General features: G+C 35.7%; 1 protein-coding gene across 1 annotated transcript; it reads left to right on the top strand.

Annotated features, from left to right (window-relative positions):
* Positions 1-15: 15 nt before the first annotated feature.
* PPP1R2 (protein phosphatase 1, regulatory (inhibitor) subunit 2) lies at positions 16-22,665 on the top strand. The gene is made up of 6 exons (XM_008568141.1): positions 16-454; positions 9,705-9,812; positions 12,870-12,947; positions 13,462-13,556; positions 19,346-19,513; positions 21,966-22,665. Exons 1-6 carry the CDS (start codon positions 333-335, stop codon positions 22,010-22,012), a joined length of 618 nt encoding a protein of 205 aa, XP_008566363.1. The 5' UTR covers positions 16-332; the 3' UTR covers positions 22,013-22,665.
* The last annotated feature ends 2,004 nt before the right edge of the window (positions 22,666-24,669 follow it).

Here is a 24,669-nt window from a genome sequence, read left to right as displayed (position 1 = left end):
AGGGCGGGCCCACTTGGTTCTGGCGTCGGCGTCGCTCCGGCGCTGGGGCACTAGGCCGGCCTGTGTCCGCGGGTCGCGGGTAAAGTGCTGGTGGCGGAGGGCGCGCGAAGGGCCGCCAGCCGCGCGGCGTTGGCTCTGGCGTCGGCTCTGGCGTCAGGGTCGTTGAGTTGTGACGAAGCCGCGAGTAGCCGTTTCCGCGACAGCAGGTGCGGCCGCTTTTAGACCCGAGCGGGCTCCGCAGCTGCCTGGCGGGTCTCCTGTAGCGCCCGACCCTTCTCTTCGCGGTCCCCACGCCAGCAGCGACCCTGAGCCGACAGCCGGAGCGACAGGCAATGGCGGCCTCGACGGCCTCGCACCGGCCCATCAAGGGGATCTTGAAGAACAAGACCTCTACGACTTCCTCTGTGGTGTCGTCGGCCGAACAGCCCCGCGGGAATGTCGACGAGGAGCTGAGGTGAGAGCCGGGAGGGACGGCCTGGAAAGCCCCTCCCTCTTGGCCTGGCGGCCTCGCGCGCCGCCGCCGTTACCCACCCGGACCCCGAGCGCTGGCCGGCCGGCCGGCAGGGCGACTGCTTGGATGCGGCTCCGGCGCCGCCCGGGTCTCCTCCTTCTCCGGCCAGCCGCAAGGTGGAGTGATGTAAAGAAGGCAGGAGCGATGACGTTTATCGTGTTTCCTTTTTTAAAAAAAGTACATATGCATATATAATATTTTTTAAGCAAACCTGATCTTTGAACTTTCTGCAATTGGGAACATTATAGAATCAACTTAGAGTTTCAGAGCTTCAGCTGTTAAGCTTTTTATTATTTCTTAACCTCGGCTCCAAGAGCTAGCTAAAATTAACGTGTATTTTCTTGCCTTGGCTTTAGCTCTAGGTTTAAACTAAGAAGATACCCCCGCAAAGAAAGAGAGCATTTCCACATTAGCCTCGTGCCACGCTCACTCTCTTAGTTCCTGGTTTTTCATTTTCTCTGCACTAAGAGAAGCCCAAATTTTCCAAGTCCTCGATCTTTTTTGAATGGAATACTGTTTATTTCTAATTATTTTTGCACCTGCAACGACAGTTTTGGATGCTTTCTAATTTTTTCCTGTTCAAAGACATACCTAGGTTCAGAACACTTGGGAGAAGAGCAACCTAAAATGATCCTGTGATACTTTAGTTTTTCTTGCATCCTCTGCAGATACACATGTAAAAATGTTGACCGGAAGCATTATGTGTGATAGTAAATAATTGGAAACAACTCAAGGTCCATTAGTAAAAACTGGTGAAATATTAATTATGGCACATTTGTATAATGGGACAATATACCAGCCTTTAAAAAAGAATGAGATAGGCGTTTTACCAGCCTTTAAAAAAGGAGGGTAGGCGTTTATGCACAGAGAAAGATAACCAAGGTGCAGTGCTCAATGAAAGAAACGTTGCAGTACAGTATCTATAGTGTAAAATACACCACTGGGTTAGACACGCAAGGGAGCTTGGATGTTTTAAGATACTAAAAATTAAAGGACTCTGCATTCTGGAAATGAGGGTTAAGAAAAGTTACTGGAATTTGTAGTCGTGAAGCTAAAATGAAAATGTCCATGAAATCTTAGAATATTGGAACTAGGCATTCCTGTATTAAAAAAATCTAATTTAGGACCATAAAAGGAACCACTATTTCTTGGTGGTGGTATATTTATGGGGACTTGTGTTAGCCTTGAAGAAAATATTAAGTAGAATCACAACTTAGAATCGTGGCCTTTTGGGGTTGGAAAGGACCTTAGTTTTTTCTAGCAACTACCCTACTCCCACTCTCTTTTGGATGCTTGAATCTTACATTCCTTCCCACGCAGTTTTACAGCCTCTGTTTGGGCTAAGTAACTTTAAACGGGGGGTGACCAGAGGGAGGGCGGCCGGGTGCGATGGATCTCACCAGAACATAATGGTATGGCTGTAACGCAGTTTCAGGGTATTCAGCAGCAGTAATATGGTTCTCACTGGTACTTAATGCTATTTAGCCATTTTCCCGTGTAAGCTTCTTTTTGTCCAGCTACCAAGTGGGTATTCTTTTTCTCTATCTTTCTCTGCTTCCTTAACTTCTCTGTATGCTGAACTTTGATCTGCTGTGATTTCCCATGGCCCCACCCTGTGGATTGGCCTTGATTCTCCCTCTCATTGATCTCTCTCATTGGCTGTGGTTTACATCCAAAAAGGGACTTACAAGGTGAGTGAGTGACTTGTCTAGTCCTCTCTTCAAAGGAAGCTACCAAGCCCTAATTCATTGAGGCTCACAATGTTTGGTTCCAAGTGGTAAAAAGGGATGGGCTTTTTCATGGTCAGTGTTTTATGACTGTACAGCAAAGAAACTAATTCTGTTAGTAATACAATATACATTATTATTTATATCACAGTTCATGCAGACAATATTAGAAACTTTAGGAGAGCCTCTTTGAACTGAAACAATAAAAGTATAGTTGAATACATTTGAAACAAACTTTTTGTAATGTTTAATTTTAATTTCATTACAACCAATATTCCCCCTTTTGTATAAAAAGTACTGAAGATAAGTAGCTCTTGAAATTGCAATGCACTTAAAATTCAAAACCTCATAAAGGTAGTGTAATGGTCCAACTTCAGATGTTGGAACAGAGTTTAAGTCAGAAAAATCTCATGTTAATGTGAAAATGACCAGGGATCAAACTATATTATTACTCACAGTAATTATATTCTATAAAGTCCCCATGTGTACTGAATTAGTGAGTACTGAACCCTCACTTCTAGGGGAACTATGGGATTAGGTTCCTACAAGCCTCTGGTCACATTTTCATTAACTGATCAATGCATAACCTTGTTTTCTGAGTGTTTCTATTTAAAGGTATCTTATTTGATGTGTATTGTTGGCTTATTAACTTTGAACTGAGCCAACAACTGTATAACTCATGCCTGAACGAAGCTTACCTGGCAGAACACTAGACAGCACTTTATATTTGGGAGCCATCTTAAACAGTGAATTCACCAACCAAAATGCAAAGAAATGTGGTATTAAATATACCACAAAAAGGACACTTGTGTACATACAGTATGAGAGCTGAAATAAGAAGGCAGAGCATTGCCTTGTTTGACTTCAGCTGTGAATGTATACATTGGGCAATTCAAATATTTTCCTGCTCTGCATATTTCTTTCTGTGAGCAAGTGCTGAAGCGCCTCAATATTGGTTTTTGAATTACAAATAAATTTTAGCAAGTAAGTGAATTCACAAGTAAAGAATCCTTGTATAATGAGGATGAACCCTACCTTTTATTGGTGCCTTTATCACGTAAAATACAGTGGTAGTTTGACCACTATCCACCTCCCCTCCTGTTGTGAGAGGGTAATATTTTACATAAAGGGATATTACCAAGGGATTTGTTTTAAGGAAAAAAGTTCAAACACACTTCAAATGTGTGTTTATACTTCATATATGTATATACTACCTGCCATTAGATAATTCTCAAGACTTAATATACACTTAAAGTAAGGTTCATATAAAGCCATATTTCAGGTAGTCTTTAGCATTTTAATTTTTTTATCCAGTTCTTGTCAGAACTGATCAAACATCACTGGGCATTTTTTATTTGTTTTTTAGATGACTCAGTGCCATTATTTTCTTATTGTTCTCTTTATACTTTGCAATAGTACTATTATCTTCAATGAGTGGTTTCTTCAAGTACCATTTGTCAGGTTTTTAATGTTGAGGGCTAGTTAAATTAAAACTGGATAGAATTCCTAAATCCACATAATTAGGCGTAGATAAATCTCAGTACATTGCAACACATTATTCAGCCACTATCATCTGTGATTGTGGAATTTCCATTCTTCTTTCAGGATACTTTGAATATAGTGCACAAGTCCTGAAGGTCTAATGCGACAGACCTAGTGAATACATGTGTGAATTTCACTGAAAACGAGATATCATTGACTCTAAGATGTAACACCAAGAAAAATACTGTCAGTTATGATTATAAGATGCCATCCATTTTAAGATATGTTCTTTTTCAGAGATATTAAATTGTGGAAAATGTGCATTTTGAACTTTTGAAATATGATATTAAATGTTACTAAAGCCTATTTTGTGAGAAGTATTATAGTTCAGAAAGTTTAGTGGTTAATCTGGAGCCAGATTGCCTAGGTGGGATCCTGTCTGCCACTATTAGCAGACTTTATTAGCTGTGATTTTCAGTAAGTTATTCATTATATCTTTGCCTTAGTTTGAGTATTAAATGAGTTAATAAATATAAAGTGTTTAACCCTTAGTGCCTTACCTTCAAATGTTAGTCTTATTAATAGAGATAGAGAAATCTAATTTTTCCTATAACTCAGTGGGTTGTTTTACACAATCTGCTTTGGAGTTCATGTCTCTTCAGTTTGAATTCTATAGAAGTCTTAGATAATGCAGGCAAATTCTACTTGAAAAAATTGTACTTGAATTTAATTTCCTTTGATATAATTTAAGATATAAGCATGCTCCAGCTTTGTCCGTTTCTGCCTATAGAGGGGTGTGGAATATTATGTCGAAGGCTCACTGAGTAAAATAAAAAGTTTTCCAAAAGTTACTTTTTGCTTGCTTGTCATTGCTTTTTTTTTTTTCCTTTTTTTTTTTTTCTTTTTCCTTCTTGTCCTCTCCACTCAGCTTTCACCACAAAGAGAAGGCCTGTAATTGCTTTTATTGTTAAATCTTACCTAATTGTTCAGTAATGGTGTCAGGTTTGAAAGTCTTGTATTTTGTTGACCTACATATGTTGAGTCTTCATTTAAAAAAAGAACTACTTCCTGAAATATGCAATTAAAGTTTAACACCTTGAAGCAAAATCCTGGTTCCCACTCCAAGCATTGCCAGAACTTTCAAATAAGCTAGTCACAAGCAACAAGAAGTCTGAGCAGGTCTTTGAGATGGCATCCATCATATGAGCTAACGAAAGTGAAAAGTAGTGACTTCTTCAGGACCAGATTTAGGCTGTAGGAAAACCAATCACCCAAGAGGGAGGGGGAAACTGAAACCAGCAGGTGCTTTCACTGTCACAGCAAATCTGCCATGTAGTGGTATTACCCCTATTTTTGTCTGTGGAGATGTTAACCCAAAGAACTTCATTCAGTTCATGATGGTATTGGGATTAAACTCATGTTCACTCTTTGGGTTTTGTTACTCCACAACTAGTGTTAATTCTACTAAAACTTGACATGTTAATTTCTACATCCAGTGTTCTCTGCTGAGAGTTTCTTCTACTTCACTATCTTTCCATCTAAAGAATTCCAAGATTTTTTGGAGCCTATTGTTTTATACCCTTATTAAGTGCGTGTTTTTGCAAGATATTATCTTTGTTGGATCTGAATAATTCTAAGGATTTCTTTTTTTCTTAGTGTTGTGTTGAGGAAATGGAAGTTGAGTGAGGCTTTGAATATGTGAAACTTCTAATTCTATTTACAGGGGAAAGTAAACTAAATGGCAAACAGTTTGGGAAAAACTGGCATTATATATAATGTGGTTTATTTATATAAATTTAAAGGACTCAAATTTATAAGAAGGTTTCCAATAGATAGGCAAAGGGTATGAATACAAGGAAAGTAAAATGCACATTTTTCATATAATGTGTTAGGTAATGAGAGCAAAGAAACACAAAACAACTCACTCATTTGGTTAGAGTGTGGTGCTGCTAACACCAAGGTCAAAGGTTTGTATCCCCTTACTGGCCAGCTGCCAAAAAACACACAAACAAAACAGCTTTTAAATACTGTGTTATATCTGCTCTTTTAAAAAACATATATGGCTACATGGATAAATTTTAACTCAGAAACACCTGTCCTAGCAAGTTATACTAAAAACGTTATTGAATAGAATATGCACAAATATGTTTATTTCTGCCTTGTTTCAAATAAGAAAACCTTGGATTCAATCTAAATATCTAACATTGAGTAGTTTATTGTTGAATATTATGCAGTCATTAAAAAGGTAAAAACTAGAAAACACAAGCAGCTTATATAATACATATATTTATAGCTTATATATCAGAATATGTATTTTTAGATATAATGCATGTAATACAGTTATATATGTATATATATATTGATAGCTTATATATATTTTTATATAATAGAGTGGAAAAAATATGCAGAAATCAAAATTTTTAATGGCTTTGGGTTCTGGGTTTGTGATCATTACATTTTATTCTTAATTTAAAGAAAACGTAATTTCTGTTTGTGTCCTGTAGTTATTATTCTTCTATCACTATCTTGCAAAACAGATTTACAGGGTGTTGTGTCCTTCTCCTCCTCTTCCTCCCATTAGAGACACCTTTTAGACTCCAAAGGTTCATCTTTATTCTTTTTCTCTCCTAAGAAATAGTAATGATAAGTTGTCATTTTTAATTCAATATTGTTAACACCATTTAGGAAATAACTTGTTTTACTTTGAGATTAGGAAGCACCCAACAGGGTCATTAATATGCATTTATTTAAAAAAAAATTTATAATACACATACAGAAAAATAAATGTAAAATTAAAGCTTAAGAAATTATTATAAAGCATACACCCATGTAACCACCATCCTGGTTAAGAAAAAGAACTTTTCCATCACCTCAGAAATGTCCCCTCTGTTTCCAATCATAGTTTCCTCCTTTTAATAGAAACCACTATCCTGACTTTTGTAATCATTTAGGTATATATCCCTACAGAGTTTAGTTTTGCCTACTTTTGAACTTTATGTAAATGGATTAGTGCTAGTTTTTTTATTTCTTTATAGTAGCTTTAATAGGAAATCTTTATAAGGAGGGAATATTTACTTATAGTATGGTGTGTCTACGTCTGTTAATTGGATTGCTTTCTTCACAAAAATCTCTTAAAATTGTATCCATTTTTTTCATTGTCCTGCTAATCAGAGCTCCTTGATCATTTCTGCTATCTTAATCTTTAGAAGTGTATCTCTTTTCATTGTGAGTTTCCATATAAATATGGCCATGAGCAGACCTGAACATTTGTTTTCTAAGTTTACAGAAATTTGTAGGTAATAGAGCTATTTAACAAAATAAAATTTCTGAAACTGTAGATTTAGTCAGAAATAAAAAACTGATGGATTTTTAGAAATTCTCATTCTGTGGCAGATCTTAAATATTTCAAAATCATTTAAACTTTGAGTCTTGTAAGCCAAAAGGTAGAAGGACTTCAATACAAAAGCACTTTTAAAGTTCTTTTCAGAATACCGTATCTGAACTCAGTCCCTTACAGTGCTAAGTGAGATCATGTTTGGGGATTTGTAACATAGGACTTTAGATTTTTAAAATCTTTATATTTGTATGGTGGTTTTATAATTGTTTCACGGACATTATTTCAGTTGATTGTCTCAACAACTGTAAATCATAAAGACTGTTATTAAAACCTATTTTATTATCATTTCTATGTAGAGTAAATATAGCCCCAGAGAGGATGTTTATTGGGCTTGTCTTTAGTTACAGGATTAGTGAATGGTAACTAGAACTTGAGCCTTAAATGTCTGTCTCTCAATTAAATTTATTTTTTTGTTTTCTGCCACAAGACCAACTATTACTGTGATAGACAAAAGTCTAGGCATCTGCAGAAATCTATACAGATGCCCCCAACTTAGCATGGTTTGACTTAATGATGTTTTGACTTTACACTGGGTTTATTGGGTTATTAAATGTATTTTTTACTTACTTTTTCCACTTAAGATGGGGTAATGAGGATGTAAAACCATTCTAAAGTCCAGGAGTATCTGTATTGTTTAAGCAAGGTCTGTTTACCCAGTCTAGTTCAATCAAGTGAATTTTGGGGGGTACTAGTGACATTTTAATTTGATTGGTTGAAAATTCAGGTGGATTGAGTGGGTATTTGTATGAGTTCCATGTTCTTTAAACAAGAAATGCTGTTTCTGTGCTTAAAAGTAATGACCTAGGGCCGACCCCATGGCGCACTCGGGAGAGTGCGGCGCTCCCACCGCGGGTTCGGATCCTATATAAGGGATGGCCGGTGCGCTCACTGGCTGAGCGTGGTGCGGCCGGTCACACAAAAGACCAAAAAAAAAAAAAAAAGTAATGACCTATATGTCTTAATTTTTTAAGTTTTCGACTATTTCATAGTGAAGAGACTTCTGGCATTGTTTTGGGGGGAGAAGTGAGAGTTGTATTAGTCTCAGTCACCTGTGGAATATCCGTCTGGGCCAACCTTTGCCTCTTGAGAAAAGGAGGGTACGTGAGGCTCGAAGCTGTAGTCAATAGACCTTAGTTTGTCTGCAGTAGAACATTATTCAGCCTTGAAGAAGGAAATTCTGACACATGCTGCAACATGGATGAGCCTTGAAAATATTATTCTAAGTGAAATAAGGCAGTTACAAAAAGACAAATACTGTATTATTTCACTTATGTGGTACCTGGAGTAGTCAAGTTGATAGAGACAGAAATTAGAATGTAGTTGCCGGGGGCTATGAGGAAGGGCAAGTGGGGAATTAGTATTTAATGATATAGAGTTTCATTTGGGGAACATGAAAAAGTTCTGGAGATGGATAAAGGTGATGGCTGCACAACAGTGTGAATGTACTTAATGACAGAATCGTATACTTAAAAATGGTTAAAATGGTGAATTTTATGTATGTTTTACCACAATAAGAAAAATCTTCTTAGTCTGAAATGGGAACGCTTTAGACCTCTTAAGGTAGAAAGCAAAAGAACATAAAGTCAGGCTCACCTGCGAGAAGTGGGCATGTGTAATTTTTAAGGTGACTCGTCAAACCCGTTTGAGAACATGGAGAAAGGAATATGATATTAAAATTTAAGTATGTCATTCTTCAAGGGCATTTCAGGATCTGGGAAACTGAAAATATCTACAGTAAAACCTCACCAATTTGGACCAAATGCAGAAGGGATGATTTCAATCAGTGTAAAATTTACATTGAAGTACATAACAAAGTCACTAACTGTATATATAACAAAATATTGTGGCTGGTAGAGAGGCCTTTGAGGTCCTTTTTAATGAATAGGTAAGAGTTTGTAATTAAGGTATTTAATTATTGAGCACCCTAAGTAGTTGTGCAAATACTTTCTTAGAATATGCGTGGATGCCCCTAAAGCACTTATAAAGCATTTCTATTTCTCTTAAGTAAATCAGAATAAACTATTTCTTAACCCTTACTTTTGTAGATTAAAAAAAAAACTAAACTATATTTTTATTTGCAATCTAAGTATTCAGTGGCGTCTGAATTTAATGAGGTTTTCTCTGTAGTTTTATGTTCTGATTCTTTATGTTCTGATTGTTATAGATATCCCTGAAGAAATTATGCCAAGGAAATATTCCTGTTATGTTTTTTGTCAAGAGTTACCAATATACAGTAGATCAAAAATCCTTAACTACTGAGGCCAGGCAATGTGTAGATTTTGATTTTAGTTGTTACTAATTCTGTAGGCCAGATGAAGACTAAGCATGTCATAGCATCATACAGTAGTATTTTGAATGTCTGATGTGAATTCTGAATACTGTGTTTTTAGTATGTGGGCACTAAGTGTTCTAAAAATATTTACTGACACTTTACTGAAATTACTTGTGGCTTTTATCATAAGTCAGTTTCAATTCCAAGAGAGTATATGTAAAATAGAGGTTAGCGGTCAAAGAGAAGTTTAAATGTGGGATTTGAATGCTTATGAATTTTAGATGTGCATCAGGGATCTTTTTTTCTTAATTTTAGTAAAAAATCCCAGAAGTGGGATGAAATGAACATCCTGGCGACATACCATCCAGCAGACAAAGACTATGGTTTAATGAAAATAGATGAACCAAGCACTCCTTACCACAGGTAATGTTATAAAATAGACATCATTCCTTTTGTGACTTGTTTCCACCTTGCATTTGATAGGAGCTTCTGAATAAAGCCTATTTGAGTTTGTGTTTTATTTTTTGTTACTGACGAACTATGTTAATAACCTAACTTTTTTTTTTGTAGTAATATAAGTAATGTGTAACATTAAAATTATGGAATCCATTATGTCCATTATGATCATAGTAGTAAAACATTTATTTGTTGCACCTCAGTGGTTGCTAGCTGCTAATGATGCACCCAGTTTAGTGAGTTTTGCCTTCTTTGAAAGGAAGATGAGATTTGGGCTTGTTTGCTTCCCAAGTAGAAATCAGGGGCTTACTCATTCTCTTTGCAGGAAAGGATAACTGCATGAACGATAACTCTTTTTTAACCCACCGAAAGATAGGTGGTCATTATTGCTGTTTTATGTCCTTATTTTTGAACTGTCATAATGTTTTACTTCAGATAATCACATTGTGATTTTTGGCAGTTTTGACTCTCCAAGAATTTTTTTTTGTCTTTTTTTTTTTTTTTCCCGTGACCGGCAACAGATCGCAACCCTCAGTGTTGCGCCCATACCGGACCGGGACCAGCAACGGGATCGCAACCCTCAGTGTTGCCCCGCACCTCGCTCAGCCAGTGAGCGGGAACTGGTCTGTATGTGGGATCCGAACCCTCGGCGGAAGCGCCACCACGCTTCCCAAGCGGCGCACTGTAGCAGTGCGCCACCGGGTCGGCCCCTCCAAGAATTTTTTAAATGAATTGTGAAATGGTATTGTATAGTAGTAACCAGTATGAAGACAAAAATAATGCATCAGTAAGCATTATGAGAAGATGGAGATTCTAAATAAGTAGAAATACCAATTAAAATTATGCTCTAACTTGTATTGAAAAAATAAAGATTTCCGGAACTAAAATATATTGTCATTAAAGTAAGTCAACATAAATCCAGAAGTTACCATTAAAATAAGGTTAAGAAATATTGTATTTTAAATCAGTGGATGAAAACTTTGAAAGATTATTTTGAGATAACTTGATACTAACAAAAACAACAAAAATAAGAATAAACATGAAGAGGTTAAAGATTGTGACAGGAGTAGAAAGAAATCATGAAATAGGATGTACAGACACTAAAACTCAATACTAATGAAATTTGAGGGGAAAAGTTTATATACGTATTTTTCTCCTAATTACAGGCATATACTTTAAAACCTATCTTAAAACCTTTATTTTTAACTGGCTGCTAGGAAGGAAGGGAGGAGGGGAGGGAAGGAGGAAGGAGGAAGGGATGAAGGAAAGAAAGAAAGAAAAGACCACAACAATATGTTGAACTTTCAGAAGGAGAGAACAAACCTAAGAATACTAGAGATTGGGGGGAGGAAGGGGATAGGGATTTGGGAAGTGACAGGTCTAGTAAAGGGCATAAAGAAATATCACAATTTGTAACAATGAATATGCTAATAATAAATTAAAAAATAATAAAAACAAACAAAAACCTTTATTTTACCAGAATCCAAAGTCAGGGCTTTTTTCGTTTTCATTAATGTAGCCATTCCTTGCTTGTCTGTGTTAGAGATAATTGTTCTAGAAGAATTAAGATCAGACATGATTTTAAAAAAATAGTTGTAGCTATTATTTTTTGACTATTAATATTTAAAATATAAGAAATCTAAATGGTAGGTATTGCTTTTCCTCCCCTCTTACCCATATCATTTCTCTGAGAGTTAATGTAAAGGTTATTTGGTCCCTAAGTAATTGAGGTAATATGTGCTCAACTTTTATCAGTTCAGTGCTCAGTTTTACCAGTTCCTTTCATGGCTTTTTTTAAAAAAGAGTTTTATTTAACAGAAGATTTTTTTTTTTTTTTTATTCTTTTTTGTCTTTTTAACTGACCGGTAACGGGATCACAACCCTCGGTGTCGCGCCCATACCGGGGACTGGCAACGGGATCGCAACCCTCGGTGTTGCACCCGCACCGCGCTCAGCCAGTGAGCGGGAACCGGTCTCCACATGGGATCCGAACCCTTGGCGGGAGCGCCGCTGCACTCCCAAGCGGCGCACTCTCCAGTGCGCCACCGGGCCAGCCCCAGAAGATGTTTTTTATAGAAAGATCATGTTATACTACCTAAGAATCTCACACTGTTTGGATACAAAAAGTTATTATTTTTTTTATATACATAAACATATGCAAACACACACATACAATTTATCTGTAAATTTTAACATAACCTAGAATTTTCTTTAGAACAATTCTACAAATTGACGAATTATATTTATTTTACCGTGCTCTGCTTAATTAAGTTCAGTAATGTTGATGAGTTTATTTCAACTTCCCTTAGGAAAAAGAGCATCATCCAAATGAAAGCATGTATTTAACTTGTCTCCTTAATTAACCAGGAAATGTATAAACTGGTAGTTTTGTATATATACCTGAGTTCTGCTTTCTAGGAGAGGTCTTCAAAAAGTTCATAGGATTTGTATTATTTTTTAATTAAATTTTTCTGTGAACTTTTTGAAGTAGCTTCATGTACCTTTCTGTGGCTTGAGAATTAAGGATGCCATTTTTTCAGTGAAATGGAGAGCAAATTTTTCATTAGGTGGTAGAGTGGGAAACCTGAATAGCTTTTAAACTTACTAAATTAGATCTTTAGGATCTAATTTTGTTATTTTACCTAGGCTTATATTTGCATAGATCATTTATCTCTATCTTAAGATTGATGTACAAATACATGTTATAAAACCAGACAGTGGTTTATTTTTCATTACTTGTTCCCTCCCACTGGATGGAATATTGAAACTTTGTAGTATTTTTACTTTTTTCAGATGATTCAAGTTATATTATTTTTTTTTAAATCACTTGGAGTCTTTTCTTGATTAGTGCTGTACTTTAAATATTTCATTGAATAGAAACTAAAGTTAAACCTCAAAGATGACAACAGAGCTATAAATATATTGATATCTTAACTAGGTTAATAGAATTATGTTTTTCTACTTTGTTTTTCTAGTTGGAAAATTATATTTCAGGTATTAATTACAATGTGCTTGTCATCCTAGTATGATAGGTGATGATGAAGATGCATTTAGTGATTCAGAAGCCACTGAAGCCATGACCCCAGATATCTTAGCTAAGAAGTAAGTACTGATGAGTACAAAGCATTTTCATTTTTGCCATTTTTAATTGTACAGAGTAAAGAAGGCATTTTACATTGCTTTATTTGTACAAATGTAAATAAAAGGCTAAGTTTATCTAGATTTTTTTCATACCAACTTTTATAGTCTTGTTTCTTGATTAAAAGCAAGGTATGCAAGTGGCAGGAAGACTAGAGCACCTGAGCCTGGGATACTGAGGTGTGTCAGTTCCCTGTGCATTTTTAAAAAAATATCCTGCCACCTACATTTTAAAGATGGAAGTGAGAAAGGCAAAAATAAGTAAAATCATAAAACAAAAGTTCTCTTCCTTTGCTGTTTATTGATTTCTAGCACTCATCCCACTCTTCTTTTTGCTTTTTGGTTTCTAAACCCATTCCTACTCTCTTACTTTTTATTTTCATCATTGGTTTATGGCTAGCACATTAATGATCTTTAGATTTTTTTATGAGACTCAAAAGTTGAATAAGACTATTAGTTGCTTTGTACATGATTGTAGATTAGCTGCTGCTGAAGGCTCGGAGCCAAAGTATCGGATTCAGGAACAAGAAAGCAGTGGAGAAGAGGATAGTGACCTCACACCTGAAGAACGAGGTAGTTTATTTCCTTTACTGCTCTCAGCATGATGCTAATAATTTTTGCTAAAATAGATCCATTATTTGGAAGATAGGCAAATGGTTTTCAGTTTTGGACAGTGGAGGGTAGGAAAATGGAAAACAACATTTTTTATAATTCAGATTCTACTTGTGGGGGCTTATTGTTTAACAGTTTTTTGCCCCCTAATTTTAATAATTTGGGGAAATATTACCATCTTTAAAGTAATTATTAAAGTATTCCTTTCTTTTTAGTGCCTGGTACAGAGTAGATACTCAGTAAATATTTATTAAATTAATGCTTTTAGAGTTATTAATGATCCTAAAGTGAACAGATATTATAGCTAATTTCCCAATTACTTGTGCTTTTTCTGTTGTAAGACAATGGTGTAACTTATCAAATTAGCCAAAATGGTGAGACATAGAGTGAAAATCTTTATTGGGTCTCATCAAACAGAAAGAGCACTTGTGTCATAGGAAAGGAAGTAGAGACAGCACTCTCCTTAACAGGGATGGAAGAGGCTTTCATAGCTTGCACATACACAGTGAAGTCAGTGCTACCTACTCATGGTTTCTATTTTTACAAGTAACAGTGGTTACCTATGGAGTTGGGGAGATAAGAAATATATTTTACCTTGTTGATTTTTATATTTTTTGAACCACATAAATGTAGAATCTTTAAGAATTTAAAAATTGTGTATATAATTTATTTTCAACTATTTTTAAAAAAGAAAAACCAACCCTATGTATAGGAAAAAAGGTCAAGAAAAAACACACACATTTGCAAATAGAATAAAGAAAATAGAGTAGAAGTGTACTCAAAGCTTTGCGATGTGGGGACTACCCCGTACAGTAAGGAAGTTCAGAAACTTTAGAACCAAGACTCCAGATGTTTGCTAGTTACTTGTCAGGATCTTTGTCATATGTAGCTGCTAAGATATAATTAGCTATTTTTTCCTATAATCTTCAGAATATAGCCTGTTTGACATAACTATGATGGTCTGAGCCTAATATTTATTTGTACAGGAGAGAAATTTTACATTTGGCATATTCTCAAGCTGTATTATCTTCTACTCTGTGACTTTCTGACTGACTTTCCCAAAATATATCGCAAGAGGCCCTTTAAAAGGGTTTCACATAGAAATTTTGTCTAGAGTTTGTTTCCTCATTGCTGTCTAAAAACATGACCTATTGAGAATAGGGAGTTTATTATTAATGTATATGTTAGCTTTCATTAAGGGAGAAATTGTTCCTCATATTGTAGTTCCAAGAGTCAGCCGTCAGGGGGAGCCATTTGATTATAATTTCATTAATTCAGTCTCCACTGTTAGAGTTACTGAATTATGTAGGTGTTTTTTGCTTTAGACAATCACATGTCTACAGAATCATTGCTATTGACAGTAGAGATTCTTAGAAAAAAATTATCTTGTAATTTATAGCATAGCAAGTAAGATTGTTGACTATAGAGTCAGACAAACTTAACTTTGTGCTCCAGATAATGCCACTGACTAATTTGCTTAATTTCTCTGAGCCTCATTTTCCTCATTTGTAAATTAGGAGGTATAAAACTACTTATTTTAGAGTTATTTGTAACTATTAAATGAGATAAAGCATGCAAAGCATTTAGCACTGATCCTGGCATATTATAAGTGCTCAGTAAATATTAACTTTTAACAAAATGATCAGAATATTCTCCATAAAGAGTAAAGGTAGGTATAAGGAGGGTAATTAACTTCTTGAGTTCATATGGATAGATGACTGTTACTAGAGCCGGGCCTAAAACCTAAATGTCCTTTTAGTCTTTGCATTATGTTGCTCTGCCATGCAAGGATTATAAATAAAATGAATATAAGTATTCAGAGAAGATTGAGAGCACTTTTATAGCAGCTTTCTATGCAGTGAATACTTTACATATTTTTAAATGATATAATAAATTCTGAGTATTTCAAAATTAGAATATATTTGTAATAAGCAAAACCAAGTTCAATATCTCTTAGCATCAGAAAGAAATAATTTTCTGGGCCAGCCCATGGCTCACTCGGGAGAGTGTGGTGCTGATAACATCAAGGCCATGGGTTTGGATCCCTGTATAGGGATGGCCGGTTAGCTCACTTTGGAGAGTGTGGTTTTGACAACACCAAGTCAAGGGTTAAGATTCCCTTACTGGTCATCTTTTAGAAAACAAAAATAAAAAGGAATGACAATTTGTCTTTTAGAGTGAATGTGGAAAAATAGGTTATTTATATACTATTGGGCATGAAGCATGGTTTGGTCATTCTGGAGGTCAGTATGGCAATATACACCAAAAGCTATTTAAAAGAAAGTATACACCCTTTGATCTAGCAATTCAGTTTCCCAGGGTTTATCCAGTGTTTTTTTAAAAATATTTTTGACCAAATCCCACTCACTATAAATACACATATAAAATTACAAAAGTAAAAATTTCACAAAGCAGTATTCACCTTTACTATAGGTGATACATTCCAATTTATTTTATTTCATCTTTTAAATGTTTGTTGTGGGGCCAAGCCTGTGGCGCATTCAGGAGAGTGCGGCGCTGGGAGCGCAATAGCGCTCCCGCCGCGGGTTCAGATCCTATATAGGGATGGCCGGTGCGCTCACTGGCTGAGCGCGGTGCGGCCGGTCTCAAAAAGGACAAAAAATAAAAGTAAAAATAAATAAATGTTTGTTGTGGCTTACTAAAGAGTCATGATGCACAGTTTGAAAGGCAGTGGCCTATATTGAGAAAATAATAGAATAAATGCACAAATATATATATATTATTACATCATAAAAACATTGAAAATGCAAAGGGGGAAATCAGAAATCTTTGACTGAGAACAGGGAATTAAATTATAACACTATTACCTTAAAACCTTTTAAAAATTATGTAAATCTGTACATGGCACAATGTTTACTGTATGTTTATATGCTTTATTGCCTAAACAGGGTCATTTTAAGAGTGAAAGAGTCATTAGCATAGTTCTCTCAAACACTAGGCATAAACTGACACTGCCCTCAGCAAACTGGGATATATAATCATCCTAACAATATATTAAGTGAAAAATCAGTCCATACTGCAATATATAATTTATTTTTCTAAAATCCATTTGTAAGAAAAAGTCTAGAGTTATAAAATGTTGTTGATGGTAATTTCTGACTGAGGAAATTGAGTGGTTTTTTTTCAGTTTTTACTATGAATGTGTGTTAACTTTGTTTTGTTTTTGTTTTTAATGTAGGTTAATTGTTATTGCTATTTTTCTTTTTTTAATTGGTTACAAAAATTCATGAGATATAAAATGTGTTACTTTGTAATTTAAAAAAGTGTTACCTTTTTAGTAAATATAACTGGTAGTGGAGGCAATTAGAACCACTATTTTTATTATTTTTTAGTATTGTTTTTACATCTTCTGAATACCTAAGACATCACTAAAAATTAAGTCATGAGGATTTGGTGGTTTTTTTGGTCTCTCTTTTTTTCTTTTTAAATTCTGTCTACAATATTGTACCTTCAAAGAGCAAAACAAATCACAAAAGTAGTTTATAAGTAGAGAAGGAAAGAGATGCTGGCAAGATCTTGGTAACTTGAAACAAATGTTTATAGAGTGATATGGATGTTAGTCTCAGAACTTTCCCTTTTCCAACCTGGGTAGAAGCTGAAAAGTGATTGATGAGTAGTAACTGAAAGAAAGTGAGCCGAGATGCTGGGTACTGTCCAAGCTTTATTAAAGGAAAAGAATCTGCCAGGCTATGCCCAAAGTGGGGAACAGCCCGGGGCTGCCCTGAAAATGGTGGACAGCACCAGTGTGGGGGTGGTAGAGCTTATATAGTGCGCCAAGGGCTGGCTGTTACCATCAAGGAAGGTTATTTTGCTAACGTGTATCCGGTGGAGAACTGCGTCATTGTGGAAGCAACAGGGGTTTCTGTTTAAGTCAGGAGACTTCTCCTAAAGGGAAGAGGGAGGGAAGGGGAGGAGGTGGGCGGCGCTGCTTTGTACTTGGGCTTGTCTAAAGTAGCTGGTTATGTTGCAGATCTATTAGTAACATGAACATTTTTTAAAAATATGTTTTTAAAATATAAGTATAGATGATATTTAAAACTTAGGAATTAGGCCGGCCCGGTGGCGCACTGCTACAGTGCGCCGCTTGGGAGCGCAGTGGCGCTCCCGCCAAGGGTTCAGATCCCACATACAGACCGGCCGCTCACTGGCTGAGCGAGGTGTGGGAGCAACACTGAGGGTTGCGATCCCGTTGCCGGTCCCGGTCCGGTACGGGCGCGACACTGAGGGTTGCGATCCCGTTGCCGGTCCCGGTCCGGTACGGGCGCGACACTGAGGGTTGCGATCCCGTTGCCGGTCCCGGTCCGGTACGGGCGCGACACTGAGGGTTGCGATCCCGTTGCCGGTCCCGGTCCGGTACGGGCGCGACACTGAGGGTTGCGATCCGTTGCCGGTCACGAAAAAAGACAAAAAGGAAAAAAAAATAAAAATAAAAATAAATAAATAAATAAAACTTAGGAATTAGAGGACATTAAGGAAGTACTTTGAATAGCCTTATTCTGAGAAATGTCTCTGTTTTTTTGACATTAAAATATCTTAATGAAATGTTTGATAAAACAATGGTGAATTAGTTTTAATACTCTTCATTGACAAAATAAACAATTGGCAATTTTATGTCAACTCCCCCTTTTTTTTTAAATTTGCTGGTCTAATCACTTCTTGGCCTTTTGGCCAAGAACAAGTGTAGTAATTTACTGGTCTAAGAAATTTTAAAATCTGAGAATTATTTCTTCATAGACAATTGGTCTTTAAAGTGCTTTTCTATTAATAAAATGTGGTCAGTGGTGTTGAATTGCTGCCAGCTTTTTGTTTCTCTGGTGAAGACTATAAATTAAAGAATAATCTGGAATCAGTTCATCATTCCTTTATAACAAGCTTTTCTTAAAATTACCCTGGGAGTGAGGTTATGTTTTTAGCCAGCAGTATTTTAAATCATGGCAGTTTCTTAACAGATGATAAGGGTTTTTTTTTTTTTTTTTTTTTTTTTTTGGTTTTGGGGGTTTTTTTTGGCCGCAGGCCAGCATGGAAGTCCAAACCCTTAACCTTGGTGTTACAAGGCTGTGCTCTAACCAACTGAGCTCACTGGCCAGTTGATTATAAGGATTTTTTAAAGAAATCTTTTCTTAATTATAAAGTAGAAAACATGAAAATGTTAAAACTACTCCACTGTTTCTTGACCCGGAATTAACCACTTGAGTGTGTGTGCATGCATGTGTGTGCACATGCATGCATAGGCTTTGTACATAATATATACCAGGGTACTTCAAAGCATTTATGGTAAGATTTGTCTTATCTTTTAATTCTGTTTTTTATCTTTTAATTCTGTTTTTCCACAAAGTTTTTGAAGTACCCTCGTATGTGGTATTATAGCTTGCTGTTTCCCCCCATTCAGCTCTTTCTGGAGAATTTTCCCATACCTTTATATTTTCTTCACAAATACAACTTCTTATGGCTCTTATTATTCTTCCATTGAGATGTACTTGAACCATTAAAAGCAGAGAGGAGAGAGGTTGGCAAACTTTTTCTGTAAAGCACCAAATAGTAAATATTTTAGATTTTGTGGGCTGTATTGTCTCTATTGCAAACTACTCAACTCTGCCACTGAGCACAAAAGCAGTCTTAAGCATGACAAAAAAAAAAAAAAAAAAGCATAACTGTGTTCCAGTAAAACTTTACTTACAAAACAGGCATGGGCTGGCCCTTGAGATAAGCTTGCTTTTTGTATCTTGCAGAGAAAAAGCGACAATTTGAAATGAAAAGGAAGCTTCACTACAATGAAGGACTGAATATTAAATTAGCTAGACAATTAATTTCAAAAGACCTAAATGATGATGAGGAAGATGAAGAAATGTTAGAGACTGCAGATGGAGAAAGCATGAGTATGGAAGAATCAAATGAAGGTTAGATGTTTTGAAAGTATCACTGACACTTTTGTGATCCTCTGTGCCTGCTTTATTTCGCTTTAAGCTTGTGAAAAACCTCAAAGTTTTCCTGAGATTCACTTTATTATTATGCCAAATGTTTCTAAAATTTCAACCCCTGTGGCCAATTTCAAAATAATAAAGATTTTATTCCCAGAGTTGATTTAAGACTATGTGTTTCATTGTATGGCTGCTTTTTAATGGTTTACTTGGCTTTAGGCAATCATGTTTGTCTTCATATTAAGCTATATTTTGTTTTGAATATTTCAGGTCATATTTTATTTGTCATAACAAATCTAAATTAAAGTTTAAAACTTTTTTAAAGAAACGTGCTTTTAATATGGAAGATTTGTTTGGGCATCCCTTTAGATGCAAAGTATGTCCTATCTTTCCAATGATGATTCTTTGTTGGTTTGACAATTTATTTGATTTTTTTCTTGGACAACCAGTCCCTGTGTCCTAGCAACTCTTGATCAGTCATTCTGATATTTAATGAAGGTGAATCTTTTGCATCACTAATGAAGATTTTTTCATGTGCCCATTACCTAGTCTTTGTACTTGGAAACTGATGCTTTTTTAGTGGAGGTGTAACTTATTTTGTGGTGCCTAAAATGGTTAAGTCTTAGCAAAGTAAATAATTATCATACTGTTGTTTTGATGAGCATAGTATGAAATATGAGTAATCTTATGATACAACCTGATGAGTCACTGTCTCGGCAAGTGTCAACATTGCAATATTTTTTGTTATCCCATATTATGCGTTAGCCTTTTAGTCTGCTTCATGCAGCATTTCATTTCCATTGTATATACCATAGTATGTTTAACTTACATTTAACTTGAACAAACTTCATCTTAAGTAGTAGTTGTTACATGTTTCTCTTCCTTTTTTAAAAATCTGTTATCCATTTTTAGATTACCTATCTCCTAATTGCCCAGGGGCCTTTGTTTCCCATTTTACCTATATCTTAATGGTTTCTTTTCATGTATTTAAGTAAATGTTTCTTTGGTTATAACTTTTCATTAATTTCTACTTAGACTTTTAATATCAACTCTTAGTGACTATCGTAAGACACTAGGAATACCCTCAAATACCCTCATCTGCCACTGGAAATTAGCACCACCACCACTGTTCCCAAGATTAAAGGGATTTATTTCTTTTTTTCTTTTCTTTTTTTTTTTTTTTTAAGCCATGGCTTTTGAGAAATAACTCTGGCCTTTTGTCCATCTCTGTTTGTAAGACATTATATTTCACACATTTAATACATAATGTATTTTTCCATTTATGTATAATAGATGCTTAAAATTTGTATTAGCTCAGTGCCTGATTTTTCTTCAGTGGCGATGAAATACTCCTTACATAGGAATATATTCTGCTTAGCATCATAAAAGCCATAAAGATAGGAAAGACTACATAATAAGGCTTAGGGAAATAAGTTCCTTATTTATCCCCTACTCTTTTTGAACCCTTAAAAAAATTCTGTCAGCTTTTAAAATCTCCAGGCTCTATAGAACCCATTACTTTTTAAGCATTGGCTGTCTTCTCCCTCCACCTCCCCCCAACTTCTTCCTCTATTGCCACCTGTTTTATTGGAAAAAAGTGGCATAATTAGACTCTAAGGTAGTATTTTACAGTTTTTTGTTTTGTTTTGTTTTGGTTTGGGCAGCTGGCTGGTACAGGGATGAAAGCCTGAACTTTGGTATTATCAGCACCATGCTCTAACTAACTGAGCTAACTGGCCAGCCTATATTTTATAGTTTTGAGGTAATACATGGAATTTATAGCTTCAGATACTTGAGTTGTAATAAACTCTTAGCTTTCCATCTGTGATTTCTTCACAGAAATGTTCAATTTGAAACCTATTTGTCCTATCACCAAGTAGACACACCTGTTCTGCTCTTTAGACTAGGGTATATATGGATTCTTTCATATAAGTCTAATTCAGGGCCGGCCCGGTGGCGCACTGCTGTAGTGCGCCGCTTGGGAAGCGCGGCGGCGCTCCCGCCCGAGGGTTCGGATCCCACATACAGACCGGTTCCCGCTCACTGGCTGAGTGAGGCGCGGGAGCAACACCGAGGGTTGCGATCCCGTTGCCGGTCCCAGCCCGGTACGGGGGCGACACTGAGGGTTGCGATCTGTTGCCACATACAGACCGGTTCCCGCTCACTGGCTGAGTGAGGCGCGGGAGCAACACCGAGGGTTGCGATCCCGTTGCCGGTCCCGGTCCGGTACGGGGGCGACACTGAGGGTTGCAATCCGTTGCCGGACACGGAAAAAGACAAAAAAAAAAGTCTAATTCAGCTTACATGAAATATACCTTATTTGTTTTTAAAATTATCAGTCATGCCAATAGAAGGGAACTTTTGCTCAGGTAGATTAAAGGTTGGCAATATACAACAAGTGACATTGACTTTTTTTCTTTTATCTTTGCAGGATCTACTACAGGTGACCAACAGCAAAACAAATCACAAAGTTCATAGAAGGGATTTGTTCAACCTTGCAGTTGTCAAATACAAACCCTGTTATTATAATACACTGCTTCTTGTTCTCCACAATTCATGACTTAAGTACCAAAATGCATACCTGTTATGATATATTGCCAAGAATTAAATGGTAACCTGAGAGACTGATTAGACTGAAAATGCCTATTTGATGCGTATATTCTTGTGCCTAGTACTTCACCACAAATACAGTGTAATGTCATCAGTCCAAATCTGCTTTACTTTTATAAAACACTGGTTAATTTGTATAAGATATTATATAGCTTTTTATGCTTTAGAGGTTAAACAATATCTTTTTGGGGGAGAGGGGAACTAATTTATTTTCATCACCTCTAGATGTGGTAGCTGTTATAAAAGGTTTAATGGTTTGGTTTTTTTTTTAATCAAAAGCCAGTTGGAACAACAGGATATATAGGCTGATAAATATTCAAGTTGAAATATATTTTAACACTGTCTTCAATTTGATTTGTCTGTTTAATTGAAACGGATTATAAGAATTACTGTTGCATTTTCTGGCCTACTACCTTTCAAATTCCTGTTGAGTTTCTTTGTGTTTACAAGGAAAGGATTAAACTTTTTCTCATCAAAACTAGCTTTTTTTTCCACAAATAAATTATTAGGTTAAACTTGCACTAATGTCTGCTCTGTTTTTTGGATTTTGGGGTGTTTTTTTTTTGTACACTGGGTGGGCTTCAGCAGTTTTTTAGATAAATATGATTCTAATGTAGCTATCTTAACATTCCCTTTAAATGCCTGTCTTAACCTCCTGCTTTTGTTTCCTATTCTTCCACACATACACACACAATTCTTTACCTTTTAAAGGAACTCTTCCTTCTCTCATATTCTGTCATTTCCTGAAATAATGAAATTCTTATTTTAATCATCAATGCCTATTCTTCTAATACATAAAGAAAATAGATTGAGTAGGAGTAGTACTATAGGCAGGAAAAACAATTCAACTGCTAAATTTCTACAATTTTCTGATTTACAGATTACTGATTAAATTGCTATTATTAGTTTGACTTAATCAGACCTTAGAAAACAACAGGTTTTTTTGCATAATGAGAGAATTGTGTATAAGCAGTGATATGATTGTTCCTGAATGTTCAGACAGAAGTAAGCCTGAACATTTTTTAATTTAAAAACTTTAAGGGGCCAGCCCATGGCTCACTAGGGAGAGTGCGGTGCTGATAACACCAAGGCCATGGGTTTGGATCCCACATAGGGATGGCCAGGTAGCTCACTTGGTGAGTATGGTGCTGACAACACCAAGTCAAGGGTTAAGATCCCCTTACCGGTCACCATTAAAACAAAAGACAAACAAAAAAAAAACTTTAAGTAGTCCCTGACTTAAGGGAATAGGAAAGTGTATATGATGAGAAATGTACTTTATTCTTCTAACAGAGTAAGAATCATTTAAATTTTTTCCCTGAAATGAAGTGCAGTTCCTGTGTATCTTAGTTTTGTGATGGTTTCATTTCTAGTCATTTACTTGTATCTTAATTTTTTTAGTACCAAAAGAATCTGTATATGAACAGACTTTTTAATTAATTTCTGTATATTATATATATGAAATGGCTTTTATTGAACAGCTTATCTTCCACTTGTAAGTTTATGGAAATACCATTGTGTCTAAATAAAAAGTGGGAGAATTCTTTGCTGTTAGAAGAATGTGCTTATTATTTTGAATGTCTTTTTTTTTTAACGAGATATAATCAAAGTACCTCTGAACTGCAGGTGTAACATTCTAGCTAAACATTTTAGCTAATAATACCACTGATTTATAAACAAAACAGTGTTTATCTCTGCTTTCTGAATTTAGAATGTTGGGGTTATCTTAGCTGTTTAAACTTGTTTTAGGGGATGTGGAAATTGTCTGTACATATAAATATTCACGCACCTATACATCTGTTTTTGGTTTTTGAGTTCTTAGAAAGTATCCACATACTTTTTATTTGTACAAGTAGTTGCTGTACAATGAAGAACAGGTAAGACCTTTTAACAACTGATTTTTTTGGTGTTTCCTGCAAACTATTTCTTGAAACATAAATTACAAGCAAATTCTCATTTTCTGTTTCAGAAAGTAGATAATTATCTCAGAGGAGTAAGACATGCCAAATAGCATGCTCAGTAGGATTTTAGGTAGTCGAATGCAACTGAGTAACAATATTTTCATCAAGTCATGAATATCTAATTGACATGGTATTGGACTAGTCAAAAAAATTAACCCTTATGATTCAGTTAGATTTTCCTTTGGAGAAAGTTATCTGTATTCACAGTTCAGTTCTAGCCAAGATAGATTTTACTTTCAACTTTTTAATCAATATCACTTCTGCTAAACTCCGGGGTGTCACTTTGTTTATTCATTTGTCAGTCTAAAAATTAGCAGGGATGGCTGTTTAAAACCCAAAGAACAATGGGATAAATGGATTGTTACAATAAGAGCAACTTTAAGTTGAAGATTAGAACAAAATGCCGTTTTCCACTAGATTTTCATTTTGTTTGCATTTTCTCCCTTTTAGTATACAGTATACATATTGTAATAAAATAATATGAAAATATCCTGTGTGTGGATTATATTTTCTTGCTACCTAGCTATCTTGAGACCATATTTCATTGACCAGATGTTCTGGATA

The sequence above is a fragment of the Galeopterus variegatus genome, unplaced genomic scaffold (assembly GCF_000696425.1).
Source record: "Galeopterus variegatus unplaced genomic scaffold, G_variegatus-3.0.2 Scaffold380, whole genome shotgun sequence".
Classification (NCBI taxonomy): domain Eukaryota; kingdom Metazoa; phylum Chordata; class Mammalia; order Dermoptera; family Cynocephalidae; genus Galeopterus; species Galeopterus variegatus.
Note: the sequence above shows the minus strand (reverse complement) of the source record. Positions and strands in the feature narration are given on the sequence as shown.